At 46.5% G+C, this 20,830-nt stretch overlaps 3 protein-coding genes across 6 annotated transcripts; 2 read left to right on the top strand and 1 right to left on the bottom strand.

Moving 5' to 3' along the window:
• Positions 1–1,058: 1,058 nt before the first annotated feature.
• actr1b (actin related protein 1B) lies at positions 1,059–7,435 on the bottom strand. The gene is made up of 11 exons (XM_063478940.1): positions 7,244–7,435; positions 5,551–5,615; positions 5,387–5,462; positions 4,567–4,692; positions 4,331–4,455; positions 2,882–3,098; positions 2,715–2,807; positions 2,459–2,633; positions 2,324–2,385; positions 1,983–2,023; positions 1,059–1,892 (listed from the first exon to the last, which is right to left on the bottom strand). Exons 1-11 carry the CDS (start codon positions 7,289–7,291, stop codon positions 1,790–1,792), a joined length of 1,131 nt encoding a protein of 376 aa, XP_063335010.1. The 5' UTR covers positions 7,292–7,435; the 3' UTR covers positions 1,059–1,789.
• On the top strand, positions 6,747–11,273 carry LOC134631038 (E3 ubiquitin-protein ligase MARCHF5-like). Of its 3 annotated transcripts, none has more exons than XM_063478944.1 (7): positions 6,747–7,145; positions 8,923–8,992; positions 9,416–9,615; positions 9,802–9,932; positions 10,000–10,171; positions 10,583–10,749; positions 10,866–11,273. In XM_063478944.1, the coding sequence occupies exons 2-7, from the start codon at positions 8,955–8,957 to the stop codon at positions 11,007–11,009; spliced, it is 852 nt and encodes a 283-aa protein (XP_063335014.1). In that variant the 5' UTR covers positions 6,747–7,145; positions 8,923–8,954; the 3' UTR covers positions 11,010–11,273. The 3 variants fall into 3 exon arrangements, with proteins under 3 accessions (XP_063335014.1, XP_063335013.1, XP_063335012.1); XM_063478943.1 differs by lacking the exon at positions 6,747–7,145 and adding an exon at positions 7,955–7,986; XM_063478942.1 differs by lacking the exon at positions 6,747–7,145 and adding an exon at positions 7,967–8,029.
• An 874-nt stretch (positions 11,274–12,147) lies between these two features.
• Positions 12,148–18,843, top strand: LOC134631036 (BTB/POZ domain-containing protein KCTD9-like). Of its 2 annotated transcripts, XM_063478939.1 has the most exons (12): positions 12,148–12,304; positions 12,436–12,557; positions 12,859–12,902; positions 13,181–13,274; positions 13,643–13,701; positions 13,771–13,899; positions 13,973–14,040; positions 14,133–14,228; positions 14,505–14,654; positions 15,904–16,009; positions 16,110–16,243; positions 16,897–18,843. In XM_063478939.1, exons 1-12 carry the CDS (start codon positions 12,257–12,259, stop codon positions 17,011–17,013), a joined length of 1,167 nt encoding a protein of 388 aa, XP_063335009.1. In that variant the 5' UTR covers positions 12,148–12,256; the 3' UTR covers positions 17,014–18,843. The 2 variants fall into 2 exon arrangements, with proteins under 2 accessions (XP_063335009.1, XP_063335008.1); XM_063478938.1 differs by having other exon boundaries at positions 13,643–13,899.
• The last annotated feature ends 1,987 nt before the right edge of the window (positions 18,844–20,830 follow it).

Consider the following 20,830-nt stretch of genomic DNA (forward strand, 5'->3'; position numbering starts at 1 on the left):
CCTCAGTTCTCCTGTGTACTTTTGTGTTCTCCTCTGTTCACCTGTATACTTCTCTGTATTCCTGTCTTCTCTTGTGTACTCCTCTAGCTTTTTTTTAAATGCATATGCAATGCGTTATGTATTTTTAATGCACAGGTCAGAAAGTTCCAAGATGGCCATTTGGAATTACAACTTAACAGAGTCCAAGAGTCAGGCTAAATTCAAACATTGTAAGTAAGTACCATTTCCTGAGATGACCCTTCATCCTTTCAGACCTTAAGAAAAAACTGAATGTTTGATTTTCATTCCCTGAGGGGAACAGAGAAGCTCATCAGCTGCTGACATCATGATTCACTTCACTCTGATGGTCGACTGTATCACTGTATAACATGACATGACCAGCTGGCTGTGCACGGGCACAGTCAAAGTTACTTTAAGATGAACTACTTTATGACAAAGAATTATGACTTTATGATGGATTATTTAGTGATGCATTACTTTATCATTTATCAATTCATTTATCATAAATTACCCATCTGTCAATCGGTACCTTATCATGGTGAATGGGTTTGTGTGTCCCTGGAATCGCAGGGGCTATGTTGTCAGGGGCTTTTTGTGCCCTGGTAAGGTCTCCCATTGCAAATTGGTCCCGGGAGAGGGACCAGACAAAGAGCAATTCAAAAAACCCCATGAGCAGAAGACCAAGGGAACCATTCACCCCGCCCTGAAGCCAGTGCCAGGGAGGGTGCCCGAGGACGATAGTCTGGTGGCTGGGCCTTAATCCATTGAGCCTGGCTGGGCACAGCTCAAAAAAGGGACATGGGTCCACCTTCCTGTAGGCCCATCACCTGAAGGAGGCATCGTAGGAGTTGGGTGCAACGTGGGCTGGACATAGACAAATGACTATAATAATGAATTTGATGAATTAATAGATTACTTGTAGGTAAATTAATTTACGATGATTTTATGATGGATTATTTCATGAAAAATTAATTTATAATAAATTACCATGATGACGACTTTGTAATGAAATATTTCATGATAAAATAAATTCTAAAGCAAAGAAAAAGAAAACTGAGTGAAGCTTTTCCCAAATTTTGTTTTAATCTGTCAGCTCGGACAAAAAGCCGACATAAAGACATTGCTGAACATTTTCCTCCACAAACTCGTGATGCCATGTTCACCTAAAAAACATTTCATTGGTAAAGAAGATCATGAGCGGCGACGATAAATGAACCGTGCTGACAGAATACATGTGCAGATCAGATCTATAATACAGTTTAATAGCACAGAGCTTCATGTCAGAGAGAAGCTACAAACAGACATGAAATCAAATCTGAACATCAGCAAACAAAACATTCAGGTTTATGATGTCATCATGCCTCACAGGCTTCAGTGTGGAGCTCAGAGCATCCACAGCACCACCCGCAACCTTCAGCACGCCCCACAGCCCTGTGTGTGTGCGCGCACGTCTGTGTGTGCGCATGCAAGTGTATGTTTGTGTGCGAGTGTGTGTGCATGTGTGTGTGGGTGTGCGTGTCACGTTCAGAGCGTGCTGTCACCGCCACCTGACAGCAGGAAGAACATGGAGGGGAAGGGAATGGAGGGGAGGGGGTCAGAGCAGGTAAATATGGAGACGAGCACACATAAAGGTGTGTGTGTGCAGGTTGAGGAGCAGGAGGCCAACGGTGGGTTAGAAGCAGGTGGATGTAGGTAGGAGGAGGGGGAGGAGGGACCCACTGATGTCAGGGAGCCTCTAGCGTTTGATGGTGGGGGGGAGCAATGAGGACAGTTCTGAGGGGCTATTGGCCTAGAAGGTCTTCCTGTGGATGGCACGTGCTCTGTCTTCTTCATATTCCCGCTTCGACACCCACATCTTCTTAAAGGTGTCCAACGACGCTAAGATGGAGCCACTGCATCAAGAAGTGAGGTCAGAGAAAGGACCAATCAGAGGGGATAGCCACAAAGACACACAGTGACACACGAGTGAATCAAAGACTTACCCAATCCACGTGGAGTACAGCCTCTCCTGGGGGGCCGAGATCTGCCAAAGAGAAAGCACAGGTCACTGACACCTCCTGCTGAGACATCCTCACTCACACCTCCTAAATGACATCTCCTCACTGAGTCCTCCTCTCCAAGACTTCCTCACGGTTTACAAAGCATTTTGTTTTCTTTGTGAATACATAAATATATTTCTTTTAATTGTATTCATGTCTGCTCTCCTCCTCCTCCCGAGCATTTTCATGAGAAACAGGCTCGGGATGCCTCTGTGCTAAAGTACTTCAGTGAGCAGGAGAAGGAGGTCAGAGGTTACTGTGGCCGTGTCCCAGTCAGAGCTTACCTTGATCTTCACGTCTTTGGGTGCGAGCTTCTTCACTTCAGTCAGTAACCGTTCGCCGAAGCCTGAGTGAGGACAGTACAGTGTTACTCGCCCCTGCGAACAGGACGTTTTACAGACTGCAGCGCGTGCACCGACCTTTGATGAGCGTGGAGCCGCCACACAGCACGATGGTGGAGAAGAGCGTGCGCCGCAGGTCCATGTCGGACTTCTGGATGGCGTAGGCCAGGACTTCGTGGATGCCTGAGCTCTCGTCTCCGATCAGGTCGGGTCTGAACAGCAGCTCCGGAGCGCGGAACCTGGCAGGGCCAATCTGAAAACAGCGAGGTCACATGTCAGGGGGATGGGGAGGAGCGCGACACGGGAACGACCAATCAGTAGGAACAGGACTTACGTTTAAAGTGCTTCCGTCAGGGAGGACGTACTGAGCCTTCTCGGTCTCTAAGGTCTCGTCCTTCTGAGGGTTCAGGGAGAGGTAGCAGGCTCTCTGCAGGGACATGAGAACATTAGAAACTCTCATAACACCTGACTCACACTTCAGCGCCGCCACTGCCACCTCACCTCTTTAATGGTGCGAACGACCTCAAACTCGGCCGACGTGTTGAAGTTGTATCCTTCCTTACGCAGCAGCAGCCGCAGGTACCGCGACACGTCTCTCCCAGCGATGTCCACACGCATGATTGAGTGTGGGATGGCAAAGCCTTCGTATATGGGCACCACGTGGGTCACGCCGTCGCCCGAGTCCAGCACTACGCCGGTGGTGCGGCCTGTGGCATACCTGCAGGAAAACAGAGGCCATCACGGTTATGATAGAGACTCAGCAAACGTCTTCTAGCCTGCTCTGATTCTGTCTGGTGAACAGACGCGAAGATGACGCAACATGCATCACATGCACTTTTCTCTAACTTACAGAGACAATTAAAATGTCATCAGCACACAGACACAACAGGAGAACCATCAAAACCCCATCAGGTCCAGTCATGTTAACATCAGGACGTTTCTCAGCCCAGCAACACGTTAAACTCAGGCTTCACGTGTTTAATAATCCTCTGCGTCCTGCACAGACTCTGTTCCGGGGTTGGGACATACCGAGCATGTTTTTCAGATCTGAACTTTTTGACGAAAATTTGATCTCACAATGCGCACCGTGAAAATAACAAACAAACAAAAAAACGGAGTGGACATGAAGCAATGATGAGCTGGTACTGGCATTTCTGAACAAGAAAAGGAAGAAACAGATTCTGGTTTATATGCAGGCAGCAGCAGGAGGATTTCCTGTTGTGATCCAGGGTCGAAGCTTTGGCCATGTTTCATGTCAGTGGGCAGTTTGAGCTCCTTGGCAGAGTTGAGACAACACCTGAGGAGGCAGCAGCAGCTAGTTTTGATGCCAAAACGCATTATTTACTGTTTTGACGTAGCGTAGATTCAGTACCAGTGTACACTTTGAGCTACTACTTGTTGCCAAATGCAGCGATCCGTTTGGTCAAAAATCTGAAACGTCGAGCATGTTCCAAGCTTCTGAATGTCACACATTCATTCTGTGAAGTTCGACAGCTGCTTTAAGAACAGAAACACTCATGCTGATTTTACTTGCCCAGTGTGTGAAGGCCTTCCATCACAGAGAGGCTCAGATCATAATGTGACCAAAGTCACATCTGATTGGTTCAAAGCACACAAAGACTCAGTGAGCTGTCACAGATGGTGAACAGGGTCCTCCCCTTTAAATGAGGAACACACCTACAATCAGCACAGAATCCTGTGTGTGTGTGTGTGTGTGTGTGTGTGTGTGTGTGTGAGTGTGTGAGAGCTTGCAGTGACTCAGGGTAATTTAGGGCCTATACTGCCACCTTGTGTGTGAGCCATGCAACTGCAGCGAGTCTTCAGTGAGCCCTCGTGTGTGTTTAACACCTTTAACTTTTTCTTGAGCAAACATGAGGCTGAGGTTCACACGGCCCTGAGCTCAATGCTGAGTCAGCAACAGGAGGACACAAACAGGAAGTGAGTTCTTACAGACTGAGCACGGCCTGCATGGAGATGAAGAGTGCCGGCACGTTGAAAGTCTCGAAGAACACTTCAGCCGCCTTCTCCCTGTTCTTGCTCGGGTTCAGAGGAGCCTCTGTGAGCAGCACAGGATGCTGGGAAAGGTTAAAAAAAACAAAAACAAAAACAAAACCAAAAAAAACACAGGGTTAGCGGCACCGCGACAAGCTTGTGTGTGGAATTGAGAGAGCCGGAGAGGAGCTCACCTCCTCGGAGAATGTCTGCAGCTGCTCCTTGGAGTAAACGTACTGCCAGATCCGCTCCATGTCATTCCAGTCGGTCACGATGCCGTGCTCCATCGGGTACCGCACCGACAGCAGGCCCCTGTGCTCCTGACGGGAGGAGGAGGGGGAGGAGGAGAGTTTATTATTCCCTGAAAATGTGATACAGTCACATGCTTTGATCTGATGGAAAAAAGAGAGCTGCAGATGCTGTGAGAAGGTCATGTGACAATTATCTGGGGAAAAAAAAAAAAAAAAAAAAAAACCCAAAAAACCTGTATTCAAAACAAGAAACTTTATTGATCCTGCAGGGCAATAACTTCCTGTTCCTCCTCCAGTGAGAGCAGAGCTGCTGGACCTCCTGAAGCCGCTAGAGATGAGCAGCTCAAGCATGGCCACACATCACATCCTTCATCACCTTCAATCGCCATCATAAGGTTACTAAATACATGACATTTACGTGCTCTCACACATTAAACGCCTTTCGGTAAAGATGACACTGCCTCACTAAGGTCTGCAAGCTCAGGCTTGATTACCTCTGCACCGACCTCAGCAGGAACAATAAAGAGTCGACTTTAAAGGAGCGTTTGTGATGAAGGTGTGGCCCATCGAAGCTCCACACAATAACAACAACATCAACAATAATGATAATAAAAATGATAATGATGATAATAATAATTACAATGATGATATGATGATGATGATAATAATAATAATAATAACAATAAAGATAACAGCATCATAAGAGGGCAGTGAGTGTCAGCAGGGATGTGGTTTAATCTGCAGTGAGGAGGAGCAGCGGTACCTCGGCCTTGGGCCCGATGAAGAGGTCTCCCTCCAGGGCTCCCGCCATCACGCGCACATGCTTCGGACGCCCGACGCTGCACATGAAACACACAGAGCACTGAGAGAGTGAGCTGCAGGCTTGGTTAAACAGCAACAGAGATCATGGAGTCTCCGTTAACTTACTAGTTGGGGAAGCAGTATTTGGGGATCTGGTCTCCCGCAAAGCCGGCCTTGATGACCCCCGACCCCTGCAGGGAAAAGAAAGATGACGTTTGAGCATCACAGGGTTAAAGAAGCTGAGAGGTCATGAGATGCCGCCCGAGGCTGGCGGCAGTCACAGCTCCTCTGCTTCAACAGACACTTTGTCCTCCAAGTAAAAAAAAGTTTTTTCTGCTGCACAAAGCTTCAGTTCCCGCTGTGAGTGAGCGAACAGGAAGGAGCGCCAGACACCAAACCCCGACGACGGCAGCTTAATTATCCCAAAGATCTGAAACCATGTCTCACAAAGAGCTCAGAGAAGCTCAGCGATCTGAAGCTCAATACCAAAATCATCTCAATGAAGTAAAACCTGAGTAAAGACAACCAAGTAAAATCTGTGAAACGTACCAACGCTGAAATAAACTGAACTGAAAACTGTTCATTAAACGCACCAACTATCAGCTTCACTCTGATTACTGTTTCAGTCTTGATCTTTGACCTATTGATTTGTGTTTCTGAACTCTTCATCAGCGCACTCTCACACCCACACATGCACATGAAACCTTATTTTAACTTTTAGAAGGCAAATAATCCCTGCAGGTGGAAGGTGGGGGGTGGAGCTCGTCCCACCATTAAACTCACACCCGGTGGAGTTTAGGCACCCGCACCTGATTAGGTTTGGTTTGAAATACAACAGCTGCCAAAGCATTGCCTTCCTGGTTGCCACCTTCCCGCTTCTTGTAGACAAAATATGCCAAGTTCGAGTGAGTCCGAGTAAGTGACTGTAAACTTGCTCTCTTTGTACAACCCGAAGGTCTGTGAGGCTCCTCCTTTCATGGCCCGAGGAGGGGGTCCTCCCTAAATTCACAGAATCAGCCCAAGATAAGAAACCTTCAGTCTCTGAACCTGAAACACACTAAACTGAGACTCCTGCTCACAGGTTATTCAGTCTCTGTGTTTGTAAACAACGCTCAGAGCACCTCAGCTGGCTTCCTGAGATCATCCAATGAGAAAATAAGAGGCTTAAAGAGACAGGAGCTGAAACATCTTTGCTCAGACTGATGGCCTGAGCGGGTGGAGAAGCATGGGTGGAACATATACTGGATTCATTACGTTTAAATCAGACACAGCTCCAGCTGAGAGCTGCACGTCACAGGGCACGTCACTGAGAAATGAAAAATATAGTCAGGTTTTTACTTTCACTGATTGAATGAAGGTTAGCTCTGTGTGATGATGAAGCTCCCTCCCGGTTATTGACAGTGTCACGGCCATGCTAACATGCTAGCAGCCGTCTGCTGTACTGCATTTGGGGCTTCAGGGTGACTCGCGCATCCTGTCTGCCGGTTATTTAGCAGCAGAGCCGGGTGGAGGAGTGAGCTGATGCCGCTACAGCACCACGGACAGCTAGCACGCCCCGGATCCGGCTCCACTAACCGGCTGCTGCCCGGAGCTAGCAGCGGATCCGGCTAGCGGCTAACGCGGCTGAGAGCTGCAGAAGTGAGCCGGCCAGAGGAGCCGAGCTGACAGCATCATAGAGGGAACACAGAGGAAAGAGGAACCCCGCTGCACCTCCAGGAAAGGTGAGCACCGACCTATTAGCTCCGACACAATAGCGGCAGGCTAACGGTTAGCCCGCGGCCTCGGGCTGGGTGTGGATGAATGACATCATCATACTTACATTATCAATCACCACCGGCTGGTTAGCTAAAATGTCATAGGACTCCATGACCGCACGTGCGCTTCAGGTGTGTTTCTATCGATCCGCGTGAGTCTTCGTTCCCGTTTAGTGTTTTAATCATGTAAAAATCAGCGCCGGTTAGCCGCTCCGCTCTACGCCTGTCGACGCTCCTCTGCCGCTACTGCAGCCCCGACCACAACAACCAGAGCACCGCGGCGGGCTCACGGTGCAGACAGCCAATCAAGCTCCAGACATCCTGACTAGCAGCACGGAGAGCCAATCAGCATGTCTGTACGCTGTCAACGAGCGGCAGCGTTTCTGCTGGTCTGTTGGCAGATCACAGTTAACTATAACATTTAACTAATAATGCCATTAAAGCGCTTTACTACACAGAGGTTTTTTTTAGCAGTGTTTTCTAACGATAATATCAGCTAAAAATTTTATTTAATCTACATTTACAAACATTTACATTTTAATAGTCGGTAAAAAAGGATGACAGTGAATTCACCGAAAGTGACAACTTAAAAAATAAAAACTTCATGTTGCTCGTAATAAAAAAAAAAAAGTCCAGTAGTTGCACTAAGAGTCGGCAAATGCAGCTTTAAATACGTTTTCCGGGTACCCTCAAGGCATTACCAGTGTCACGGGATCCAGCCAATCAGAAAGCTAGAAAAAAAGCCAAAGTGGGCGGGTCCACGGGGCCTGGGGACTGATAAAACACAGCTGACACGGGGCTCGAGCAGGTGAGTGGTGGGTTTACGTCGGTGGCACGCGTTGTTTTAGCAGGTAAGCTTTGTAGAGGTGCTGTCTTGTGCGAGCGCGATGTGTAGGTTCGTAGCTAATGTGCTGTTAGTTAAATGATAAAAACTCTTAAGTGTCTTTATGTTCTAAGAGAGTTCAGGTTTAATGAAACAAAAGTGGCTGCTTCCGGTGTGATATAGTCGTAACTCCCCCCCCTATTTACAAAGTAAAGTTTGAATTTAGAAAACTGCTTTAAAACGCGTTTTGGAGAGTGAGGAGGCGTGATGGTGGTGGCGGTGCTGCTGCTGGCTGGATGATTGCTCACAGACAGTGGAAATGTGATTGAGCACAGGTGTGAGGCTCTGACGGACCTCCAAGGGTTGCTGGTTCGGATCCCTGTCAGAAATCTGGGCACTCGTTGACCCACATCCTGCCGGGGGAGGGGGGGGGTGTTAAAAAAACGCAGGTGTGGGTTTTGAACTCTGATTATTCGCAGACGTGTCACACCCTGAGACTGTGCCGTGTTTTTGGAGTTTGCCTGATCATCAGTTTTTGATTAAAGCATATTTTCACTCTGTTCTGCTTCACTGATGGTTTGTCTTTGGAAATGTTAAAGGTTTGTGTTACGCCTCCTCCTCCCTCCACTTTTCTTTATTTTCATTCTTTTACGTTAATGGTCTTCACCTTTTTCACCCTGATGTTTTAAACTGTTTAACAGTTTAAAGAAGTTTATTCCAACAAATTTCAATTAATATGCAGGTTAAATGCATATTAGCAGTTTTGAGTGTTTTTGTAGAATTGTCCGTTTCTCTCCTGCGTCATTAAAATGATGCTGAAGTTTAAATCTTTTGACAGTCGCAGCTTTTTCTTTAAATCGAGTTTTTGTTTTTTCTTAATTTTCCCTGATCTGTTTAATGATGTCACCTTTAACTCTCCAGACTGAGTGGAGCAGCCTGCTGTGGTTCAGAATATGCCTGGTAACATCATAGCTCTGCAGCCATCTGGAAAGTAAGATTTATCCTCAGGATGAACTTTAAATTAATTTAATTCCACGAAGCTGAAAGTTAAAATAAACTTTTCACTTATATTTATGTGTATGCAGATGTTCAAGTGACTGAATCTTTCAGGTTGTTGCAATTATTAAGATGCTGATTATAATTCTAAATCTTAATATATTTTGTATTTTCCTTTAGAATATTTATGAAGACATTTTTGTAAAATTTTAACTTTTTCTAATTTTATTTTTATGCTGCTGCTCGGCTCATTTTCAGGCTAAACTCTTTCGTGTGTGGTGACTCCGGGTAATTTAGGGGCTATACTGCCGCCTTGTGTATAAGCTGTGCAGCTGCAGTGAAGCCTTGTTTTAACACCTTTTAACTGCGTGATTCATGAGCGAACTTGAAGCTGAGGCTCATGCATGTCTCGTTTCAGGCACTGCTGGGTGTGTTTCGCCACAGAGCAGGATGACCCCGGTGCTGAGTGGCTGAGTCCCTGCAGGTGCAGAGGAAGCACTAAGTGGGTGCACCTGACCTGCTTGCAGTACTGGCTGGACACGAGACTGAGGGTGAGCCAGCAGCCAATCAGATGTCAGCTGTGTGAGGTGGCATACTCTGTCATCTTCCCGCAGATGGGTGAGTGTTAGCTTATTCAGGGTCATATCATAGGTCCTCAGAGGTGTGGTGGAGCTCTCTACTGCCCCTTCAGGCAAAGGGAGAAACTGAACACAGTGTTTAACAGGTGTAGGAAGGGTGGTGCGTCTTGTCAGTGGAGAACGCGTAGTGGGTTAACGTTGATCCTGGGTTCTTGTCTCTCCTCAGGCCCACTGGTGGACTTTCTGCGAGTGGTGGACAGAACGTTGACAGCCATCGGTCCATACGGGACCCTTGGGTTGCTGGTTGGGACGGCGTACTGGACAGCTCTGAGCTACGGCGCTGTGACGGTCGTGCAGGTACACAGAGGGAATGTCTTGTAAGGGCATCACATTGGCAGCGTCCTCAGCACCTTGTGTTCTGCAGGTTATGGGACGGGCAAATGGTATGATGGCTATACGGGGAGCAAGGCCTGTGCTCCTGCTCGCCGGCCTGCCCGCCATCCCCGTACTGCTCATTCTCGGGAAGACCATCCGCTGGAATGACTGCGTCTTGAAGCTGTGGCAGAAATGCTGCTACGAACCAAAGCTGCCGCCAGGTACACGCACACCCGGAATATGTCGCAGTGCAGATGCATGAGCAGTTTCACTTAAAGTTAAATGTTTTAAGACCTTTTATATTCTTTCAGGTGTGTTGATTAACTCATGAATTTATATTCTTTATGGTATAAAATTTCCTTGTGATTCACTGGTTATAAATAAAACAGAATTGTAAGTTGTGCCATATTTGCTGCCACGGGACAAAAATGACCTTGTAAAGTCCGTTAAGGTTTGCTGTAAATGGCAGGTGCAGTACTGCATGCCGTCTGAGGGGGTGCTGTTGTTCCTGTCCTAGTTTAGACATCTGTCGCTGCAACGTCAGTGTTACTGTTTTTGACTCTGCTCACTATAATGAGGAATTGCTCTGTCAGATCTTGTTGTTTAAAGGTGAGTCTGCCCCTCCCCCACAGATAACCGGCGGTACCTGCCCCCCATTCCTGTGGATGAGCCCAGAGGGAAGCGTCAGTTCCTGACTTCCAGGATGCTTTGTGGCGCACTCATGTTTCCCTCCATTGCTGTTCTAACTGGGCGGCTACTGTTCCCATCTGTGACCTCTCACCTGCAGCGCGCTTTGCTGGTAAATGTACTCTGACCTCTGATTGGAGAATGATGTGCTCTGTAACACGCTTTGAGGTTATTGGTTGGCTAAGAAGCCGGTGGTACTGACTGGGTTTACTGGTGTCTGCTCCACAGGGTGGCAGTGCTTACGTGCTGCTCAAAGGTGTGCTGAAGGTGTACTTCACACAGCAGCTGTTCATCATGCACGCCAGCAGGCGCATCCTCAACTATGGTGACGTTCAGAGAGCAGAGCGCCACAGGCATGACAGCGGCAATTAGAGGCGGAGCTGATGGTGCAGAATTGTTTTTAACTGAATCCTGGAGTAGTTTAAACTGTTTTTACCAGACAATGTGAACACTGACACTGCGTCTTGCCTCACTCTGGTCAAATGATCTGCAATACGACAAGCTGAACCTGCTCACACAGTTATGGAGCCCAGTGGGTCAGAACCAGACTGTAACTGGACTATGGTGTTTCTGGTGTATTTTAACTAGCGGATTGCTCTGATTGCAGTCTGTCAGCAGCTCCATATGGATTATTATTTTTAATAAAGCTTTTTCTTTAAATCAGGCATGTCTGTCATCTTTATTCACAGCCTCTGATTTATTAATGACAGTTATAATGGAAACCTCCACTCAGTAATATTACATCACATACAACTCTAAAGAGCTTGTGTGCTTCAAATTGACCCTTTCAAAACTTTAAAGTGACACTTGAAAGCACTGCGTTCAGGGGGGGGGGCTTGCAGCCAACCTGAGTGTTGTGGCTGACAACATCCATTCCTCTGACCTCAGTGACCTATCTTCTGATTTCACTGAGCTCAGATCTCAAACATGATGGGGAGTTAGCTGCACTCAGGTGGCCTCCAGTCACATTTTTACTGTTGGCATGGAGGCAGCTGATACATCTGCAGCAGCTGTGTGACGATGTCATAATGATGTGATGTAATATCAATGTCAACCAGTTTCCAGAAGCATGCTGAAGAATTAAATTTGCTCAGAAGTCCAAACCAGTACCAGCAAAGTGTCTGAGGGGTGTGTTTTTTGTCTCTCCCCCACCCCCCCCGCTTTAATTTTTAAATTGTGTATGTCTGCATTGCTTTTATTTTAATCATTTGATACATTTCTAACTTTGCTTTTCATGTTCAGTTATTTGCTTCACTTTTTTTCTATTTGATTCTAAATATAAATTCTAACTATGTTCACTTCAATTTTTTTAATTTGTTTGATAGTTGGATACTTTGTCCCTTCCCTATATTTCTTTTTTTTTCTTTTTAAATCTTTAAGATAATGTATTTATTTTTAATAATTGTCCCTCAGGCCGCGAGTTTCTTTACGGAAACTCACGGGCCCCGCCCCCTCTGCTCACTGATTGGCTGTCGGTCTCCAGTCTGGCCCGCTGATTGGCTCGCTGGGTGTCTGAGCGGATTGTGGAAGAGGAAAGGGAGAGCGCTTGTTGCTGTGGCCGAAGGAGCTCCTTTCCCGGGCAGAAGCGGGAGCTGCCGGTTCGGCTGAAGCTGTCCGCTATGAGGAGAGTCACGCTGTTCGTTAACGGCACGTGCACGAACGGAAAGGTAAGCTATAACGGTGAGGCGGGAGTCGGTGTGCTGGCGGGGACAAAAATGGCCTGTTCCCGCTCCAGCACGCCCCCGGATCTCTCGGCGGGCGGAAGCGGTAACGGTGCGTTTTGTCCGCGAGCGCGCAGGTGGTGGCCGTGTACGGATCGCTGGAGGATCTACTGTGTGTGGCCGGCTCCAAACTGGGCATTCGAGCCTCCAACGTGTACAACGGGAACGGCGGTCTCATCGACGACATCGCGCTGATCAGGTGAGGGGCCTGTCCAGGTGTAACAGTGAATCCACGGAACTGCAGAGGCGTTCAAGGTGTTTCCACCTGTGACCAGGTGAAATGTTCCTGTGGAGGGCAAAAAGTGACGCAAGTGACAATAAAAACCGGGCACATAGATATAATCCCTTTTTAATTTTAGATCATTTTAATGATTCCACACTTTTGTTTATTTATCTTTTTCTATGTTTATTTAATATGCAAGTATGTCTGCCTTTCTTGTGTGTTTGTTTGTTTTGAGACAGCCCCACCCTCACTGTGTTTCCTATGTTTGTGTGTGCAGAGACGATGACGTGCTCTACGTTTCTGAGGGAGACTCATTTGAAGGTGAGTGTGATGACCTGCAGCCGAGGGGTCAGAGGTGTGCTGCTGGGGTGTTTTTGACTCTGAGCTCAGTGTGCAGAAGTTCCTGCACATGCTCTGAACTTGTTTTGTTTTGGGGGTTTTTCTTTTCTTTTCTACACTGACATCCAAATGATGTCCCTAATCTGACACGTAAGCCCCACCCACCTTTTGTGCAGACTTCCTGTTGGTGTCTGCTGGTAAAAGAGCTGATTGGACTCATGTTTATTGCACTAATGCTACCTGTGCGCTCACCTGTCCAGATCCTCAGGATGACCCCAGAGGCCCTGATAAGGATCAGACTCACACTGATTGGCTGACTCTCAACGTCGGTGGACGCTGCTTTACGACAACGCGGTAAGCACCGTCGTCACGGCAGGTTTTACACTGATTTAAATCGGCTGTTTTTGTTTTCGTGATGACCTTAATAATCAGTCTTTAATGACGCTCAGCTGTCAAAGTCAAAATCTTTAAAAGTGGAGTTGGAGGTGCTGTAATGTGCAGAGTGACATGCTGGGGCCGCTGTTGTCCCCCAGCGATGCAGAATATCCAGATTATTCTGTCACTCACCTGAAGGCTGCTGATAGTGATCAGAGGCTGCTGATCAGCTTGTCCTGAGCTTTATTACAAATTTCATGATTTTGTTTCTGTGAAGCTGAACCTCCCTGACGTGGAGGGTTAAAGGTCATTGTTAATCTGTGTCTTGTGTGTGTTTGCTTGCTCAGGAGCACGTTAGTCAGTAAGGAGCCGGAGAGTATGCTGGCCCACATGTTCAGAGAGAAAGGTGAGCACAGCTTCACGTCAGCAGGAAGTGGTGCATGTGCAGCGTGCTTTAATCATGCGCACGTTTCAGACGTGTGGGCAAACAAGCGTGACCGCCAGGGCGCATACCTGATCGACCGCAGCCCGGACTACTTCGAGCCCATCCTGAACTACCTGCGGCACGGACAGCTCATCATCAACGAGGGGATCAACCCCCTCGGTACGCCACATAAATTCACAGCGCCCGTTCAGCCCACAGACACCGTCTGCTAACCATGTTCTTACCTGTGCAGGTGTGCTGGAGGAAGCCCGCTTCTTTGGGATCGAGCAGCTTGCCGAACAGCTGGAGGCCCTCATAAAGGTGTGTGCCTCCTTTTTTTTTTTTTTTTTTTTTTGTCTGTCTGTGTGTATGTGTGTGTGCGCACTCTGCTGTGATTGGTATTTTGTGTTCAGTCCTCTCAGCCTCCTGACGATCACTCACCTTTGACCCGGAAAGAGTTCATCAGGTTCCTGTTGGCCACGACCACAAAGTCTGAGCTGCGCTGTCAGGTGAGCACTGTGTGTCTGTGTACCTGGTTGTCATGGTAACAACAGCATTAGCTGAGATTAACCCCTGGGAACCAAACAGTCCCTCTGTGAATCGGCCATCCTGCCTTTTCCTGTTTGGTCGAGTTAACACTCCCTACCTGCTGGTTACCCACAGCAGCTACCTGACAGGTGAGGGGGCGTGATCACCTGTGCTCTGATTATTTTGGCTTGGTCAGGCATTTGAAGACACCACAGGTAACTTGAGTAACAGTGGGCGCTCTGTGGGTTTTGTTTCAGGGTCTGAACTTCACCGGTGCTGACCTGTCTCGTCTGGACCTGCGTTACATCAACTTTAAGATGGCCAACCTGAGAGGAGCCAACCTGACCCACGCTAACCTGAGCGGGGCCAACCTGGAGCGAGCCGACCTGTCCGCGGCCTGCCTTGACGTGAGTCGCCGCCCACCATCACCTAATCGTCGTGTACAATTGCTGTGTCCAAATTCATGGGCTGCATCCTCCTGAGCACGCATTTGTAGACCGATTACATCACAGCGACGCGCCGAAGGCTGTCCAAATTCGTAGACTCCTACAAATGCGTCCTCCTTTTCCCCGAATGTGAAGGATGGGTCGGGTGTGTCCTTCGTGGCCCACCATATCCCAGAATTCATAGCGCGGCCCAGCCAAACTGCAGTTTCCGGCAATGGCGGCCGCTACTAAGTTTTAAAATTACTGTTATTAATTAAACTTCTGGGTCACAAAATAAACTTTTAACATATTTTCAGGCGAGAATGTGGGTGTGTAAACTTGAAATATCTACTCGGTTTATCAAGATATCGCATAAGTGCTTCGACGTTTTCGGAGACGTCTGTTACCCACCAGCTCGATAGCTAGCCGATAGCTCGAGGGTCACTGAAGCCGCCGAGAACGGCACCACTCCCGGCACATCATTTTCAGATCACCGCCGACTTTCGCTACACGGGTTAAACGTAATATATAAGTCACTTAGACAACCTAAAAATGTTATTGTTTGGCTTTTTTCAGTGTTTTATTTGTTCGTGAGTAAATCGGTTTGGCTGAGATTAAAGTTATTAGATAAAATAAAACTTTATTAATCCCCCGGGTGGGTTCCTCCTTGGTTTTTACACCACTGAATAAACGTCAAACAGAAAACTGATTAAACAGAAGTATGAGACGGTCGAGAATTTACGCCAGTGTCCTGTTATATTTTAAATAGCAAGGAGCAGACGACCGAGTTTATTAAACTCCACCGAGACATCGGTGACGTTAATCAGAAGGCTAGACCGTCCAATTTCACGGCCGTTTACTTCGGGCCTACCCGACCTTCTGAGGACCCAGCCCACGTAGACCGCGAAGGCCGAGTCCTCAGGAGGATGCAGCCCATGAATTTGGACACAGCTAATAATGCTCAGCCCAGCAGATCTCCACAGCTCTGTTAGAAACTGAACCCAGATCAGTTTAATTTTCACAATCTGATGATTCAGCCTGGTGTCTGAGCACCTGGGTGATCATCTGTCACAGTCTGAATGACCTGCAGCACTTTGACACTTGTTTCTGATCACTCTGAGTGCATTCTGGGTTCAGGTTCAGATCGGCAGGTGGGACAGGCGTCTGCTGTATCTGGCTGTGATTCCTCTGTATCAGAATCTTGTGCGTGTGTGTGTGTGTGTGCACGCAGGGCGCCAACCTGCAGGGCGTGAAGATGCTGTGCACCAACGCTGAAGGAGCGTCGTTGCGAGGCTGCAACTTTGAGGATCCTGCAGGAGTCAAGGCCAACCTGGAGGGTGAAGCAGCCAATCACAAACCATCTATAGATAAACGCACAGACACTGGTTGTCGTGGAGAGAGAGATAGATATATTTATATTTTTGTGTGTTGGGTCAGGGGCCAACCTGAAGGGTGTGGACATGGAGGGAAGTCAGATGACGGGCATCAACCTGAGAGTCGCCACGCTGAAGAATGCCAAATTGAAGAACTGTAACCTGCGCGGGGCGACTCTGGCTGGGACTGACCTCGAGGTCCGTACAGACATGCACACTCACACGTGAGGCTGGAGTTCAAAACAGATCTGACCTGTGTGTCCTGTTCATATTGAGCTTGATAAATGTCTCGCTTCCTAAACACATCACACTGTGCAAGTGCCTGTGCCACGCTGAATCAGATGTATTTCCTGTGCGGGAAGACTGACTGAGCCATGGACTCGTGCTCGGTCCAAATGCTAAAGATGTGATTTAATCTGACCTGTAACATTAAAAAGCTGTTGACGCAGCTTCAGTCAGACATGATCACTTCCATTATCTTCTAATGATCCCACTGAGGGTTGCGGGGGGAGCCTGTCCCAGCTGTCTTGGAGCGAGAGGCGGGGTATGCCCTGGACAGGTTGCCAATCTAACACAGAGAGACAGACAACCATTCACATCTATGGGCAATTTATAATCACCAGTTAACCTAACCCCACTAACTGCACACCGTTGGACTGTGGGAGGAAGCCGGAGTACCTGGAGAGAACCCACACAGCATGACTAATATAATTTAATTGGCTCCATTTATTCAACTTAAGAAATCTTCAGGAGGTGGTGGAGACACAAACGCATAAAAACCTCAACGAGCTCCACAAATGCACGGGCTGTCCGTGATGCTTTCAGGTTCATTTTCTCTCTTGTTCTTGCAGAACTGCGACCTGTCCGGCTGTGACCTTCAGGAGGCAAACCTGCGGGGCTCCAACGTGAAGGGTGCCATCTTTGAGGAGATGCTTACGCCTCTACACATGTCTCAGAGCGTGCGGTGAACCCGTTTTCCATAACCATGTACACTCACAGTGCCACACCGACCAATGAATGCCAAACTTTTTTTTTTTTTTTTTCTGCTCTCGATCCAAAAAAGTGGGTGAGCCACAAAATTAAAACCTGCTGTTCCTGCCCTGAACCACCTTCACAGGCGGTGGCTCCTCTGCGTTCTGCTTTAACCTCTTTAAACCCAGTTTGGGCTCTTTGTTCTCTTAGCTGCTGCTGAGCAGTTTGATGTTGTTGTGGGAGACTGCTGCCACCGGGGGCGTGCCATGCTTGGCTTACTGTGCTTGGGCGAGTGGACCATGTCAGAAATGTCCACCTGAACACCAGGACCCGTTGGATCCCAGTGAGATGTTCGGTGTCTTGCAGAGGCTTTAATGTTGTGGCTGCTCATAACGTCAGCTTTATTTCAGCGTTTTCAGACATGTCTGAAATTCTGATGCCTGCAGTATTTCTGAATTTTTTTTATTTATTTATTTTTTGTAAATGTAACGCAGGTTTGTGGTTGAGGCTTGTATATAGTATATTTTAAAGGGGACCTATTCTTTGCATCACTGACAGTTCTTTAAAAAAAAAAAAACCCATCACAAACTAGGCCTCAGTGCAGCTCCTGAGCTCTGTGATGTTCCTCAAGGATCTACTCTTGGTCTTTTTATTTTTCATTATACCTGCTTCCTGTTAGGGCTTATGTTTAGAAAGCATAATATTTTTTCTCATCGTTATGGAGCTGTTTTATTTAGCATGACCAAAAACTCCCAGCAGTCACTTTAATGCTCTGTAAAAGGATAAAAAACCAGGATGTCTATAAACATTTTAACCCCTCAGCTGTAGAAGGCTGAAGTATTTTTAGTCTGATGATCAGGAGAGTCAAAGGGAACCACAGCAATCCAGTCAGTGATAGATGAAGCATTAAGTTTAAAGCAGGTCCACGGAAAAACAGAGGATCAACCTGTGAACTAATTTTTCTGCAGCTTTACAGCTGTTAAAGTTTTCTCTGGTTTAAGGCCAGCTTGTGGTGGAAACTCTGAAGCATGTTGTTTTCCATTAAAATCTCAGGCCTTCGTCATCTGAATTATTTTAGGATGAACTTATTATTTTGTAGGGTATTTCTTTTAGTGTGTAGGCTTAGTTCACACCACAAACCTTTAATCCATGCTTCTCCTTTGACCTCACTGCTAAGAAGTGACTTAATGTTATTAGATCATCTTTTTTGTTTTAGGTTTTTTTTGTTTGTTTGTTTTTTAAGCTTCCCCCACTTTAAGCCAACTTTAATCTGATTGGCTGCCCCTCCCTACCAGAACAGTGGTGGGTGGTGCTTCTGTGTCCCCTCTCTGTGACATACAGAGCCATAAGTAGAAAAAACTAAGATGAACTGAGTGATTCGATCAGCACATTATCAGAAACTTACATTTAACATGAAATTCTGCTCTGGAACAGGAAATGATGCACGACAGGAAGTGAGGAAGAGCAGAGCAGGTCCTCTTTAAAATCAATGAGCATTTCTCTGTATCATGTACATGCAAACAGAATTTCATATGAAAGAGTTTCATGGAAGAAAAATGAGGATGAGTGAGAAGTCAATCCTGCTCACCCCCTTCAGTGTGGAGCTGGGACCAGCTTTACCTCCCTCATGTTACCTCTGAGCGGCTGATTTCCCCTCGGCGTGGGAGGTGCAGCAGGCTGAAATAAACTGGAATGAGCCTTTAATAAGAAGCAGAAACAGGTGTTGTTGTAATAAAACATAAACGTCAGTGTTTCTGAGATTTTAGTGACTGTCAGGAGTGAGGCAGGGCGTCTCCTCTGCTCTTCATCCTGTTTAATAAATCTGTTGTTTCTTAAGTTTATCACCCTCTGTGTGTTTATTGGACCAGAACTGAAATGTCTGAATTGGATGTTTCTATCTGCATGAACCAAATCAGTGATTACAGGTTCCTGTTTTCCTCTTTCAGTTTATTCTTATTTTCTTTGGTTTTTCTTTAACTTTGATGTTAGTAGGTTATTCTCAGAAAGATTGCACCTTAATGTCGTCGGCAGAGTCTGAAAACATGGAGGATAAATCTCAGACCTGTCTGATGCTCCTGCCTCACCAGTGTGCCAGCTGACATCGATGAGCACATTCAGGATTCACACGTACAAAAGCAAAACCACACGATTTAAATGACTCTTCATTTTCTCCCTGAATGGAGGCAGGATGTAATTGCTCTGTTTGCTAGCCGTCTGGTGTCTGCGGTTATTATTTTCACATGGCAGACGCTAGTAAGAGCTGGAGCTGATTTCATTTTTCATTCGGTTGGCTAAGCATTTGATCATTGTTTCAAAGTTCACCTTGAAAAAAGTTCCAAGAAACCACACTGAGTAATATATCACATGAAAGGGCATGGAGAGAGCTGAACAGCACGCCTTATTTTTTCTAAAATAGATGTTTTTACAGCTTTTAGGAGCCCAAGATTTCAGCCAATGTGCTCCTGTCATATGTGTACAGATAATAAAATACACAGGTTAGCATGTAATCAGCGATTAAGTAAACGCTTTAGTTTCTACTGAATCATCTCTCAACTTCACAACAATGTGTTAGTCCTTGGGGTACATCCCTGCTTTAAAACATTTTTTTTCAGTGCAACATTATGACTTCACAAAGATTTATATACAACACTAGATTTCCATATTAACTGTGTTGATATCAACACAAATGATCCATGAAAACTGATGTCATCAGGCTGACCTCAGCATGTTGTAATTAAAACAAAACTAGTTTAGCTGTTTTTGGGTGAACCCAGCAGGAAAGGACTTAATTGGCTGTCAGGTGGCAAAGGAGCAAAGTTTTTAGTAGAGACTCAACAAGCGCAAACTTAGAAAATCATCTTATCTGCTAAAAGAAGAACGAGCCAGGAGAGTGCAGCAGTCTGTGGTCTCCACCTGCTGAACCTTTCCCTTGTGCCTCACCAGCCCACACAAGTGTGATTGTAGAAAAAGCCTCTGACAAAGTCAGCTGGTCCTTCCTTTTCGCAGTTCTTTTTGCAGCTCTTTGGAAAGTCATTCAACCAAAAAACAAAAAACTCTCCAAACTGAATAGATTAATTTCACTGTATCAGTTTCCCCATCTCCAGATAGACTTTCAGCTGTCCTCAGAATCAGATTTTTGGACACAGATTTGTAAATATACATTTGCAAAGAGTGTCTGCCTCTGTTATTGAACCATGGTCTCTATTCATTAACTCATTAGATATAACTGTAGTATCTTGATTTTGCATGAGATTGAATTGGACACGAGTAATTTAACTTTCTGAGAATATTTTAATCACTGACTGGATTTATAAAAATGTACTAATTACATTATCATCACTGATATTATTGATATAAATGGATTGTTCTGTGTTATTAACTCTTCCATTCTGGAAGGATTTTTCAGGCAGGATTTTTCTTCTTGCAGGCAGCGACTGATCTCTTGAGGGGTCCCGGGATGAGTTAGTAGGGTTTCCTATTGGTTTTGTTTTTGGGGGGCCTTTATGTTCCAATGGAGGCTGTATGGTTGACCGGTACTGCCTAGCCTGTGGGGGTGCTTGGACTAGCAGCTTTAGTGGAGGAGCTGAGAAAGCCTGAGCTCCACGCTGCTCGACCTGAAGATGTGGCCTGTGATGTTTGCAGTGGGAGGAAACTTAAAGCAACCAGGGTCTGTGGGGCCTCCTACTGTGAGAAACACCTCCAACCTCACTATGACTCTCAGACTTTCAAAACACCAAAACTTGTTGAAGCAGATCTGCTCTCATCACGAGGTGATGAAGATTTTCTATCATGCTGTTTACATTTGTATTTGTG

The sequence above is a fragment of the Pelmatolapia mariae genome, linkage group LG7, assembly GCF_036321145.2.
Source record: "Pelmatolapia mariae isolate MD_Pm_ZW linkage group LG7, Pm_UMD_F_2, whole genome shotgun sequence".
NCBI classification, from domain to species: domain Eukaryota; kingdom Metazoa; phylum Chordata; class Actinopteri; order Cichliformes; family Cichlidae; genus Pelmatolapia; species Pelmatolapia mariae.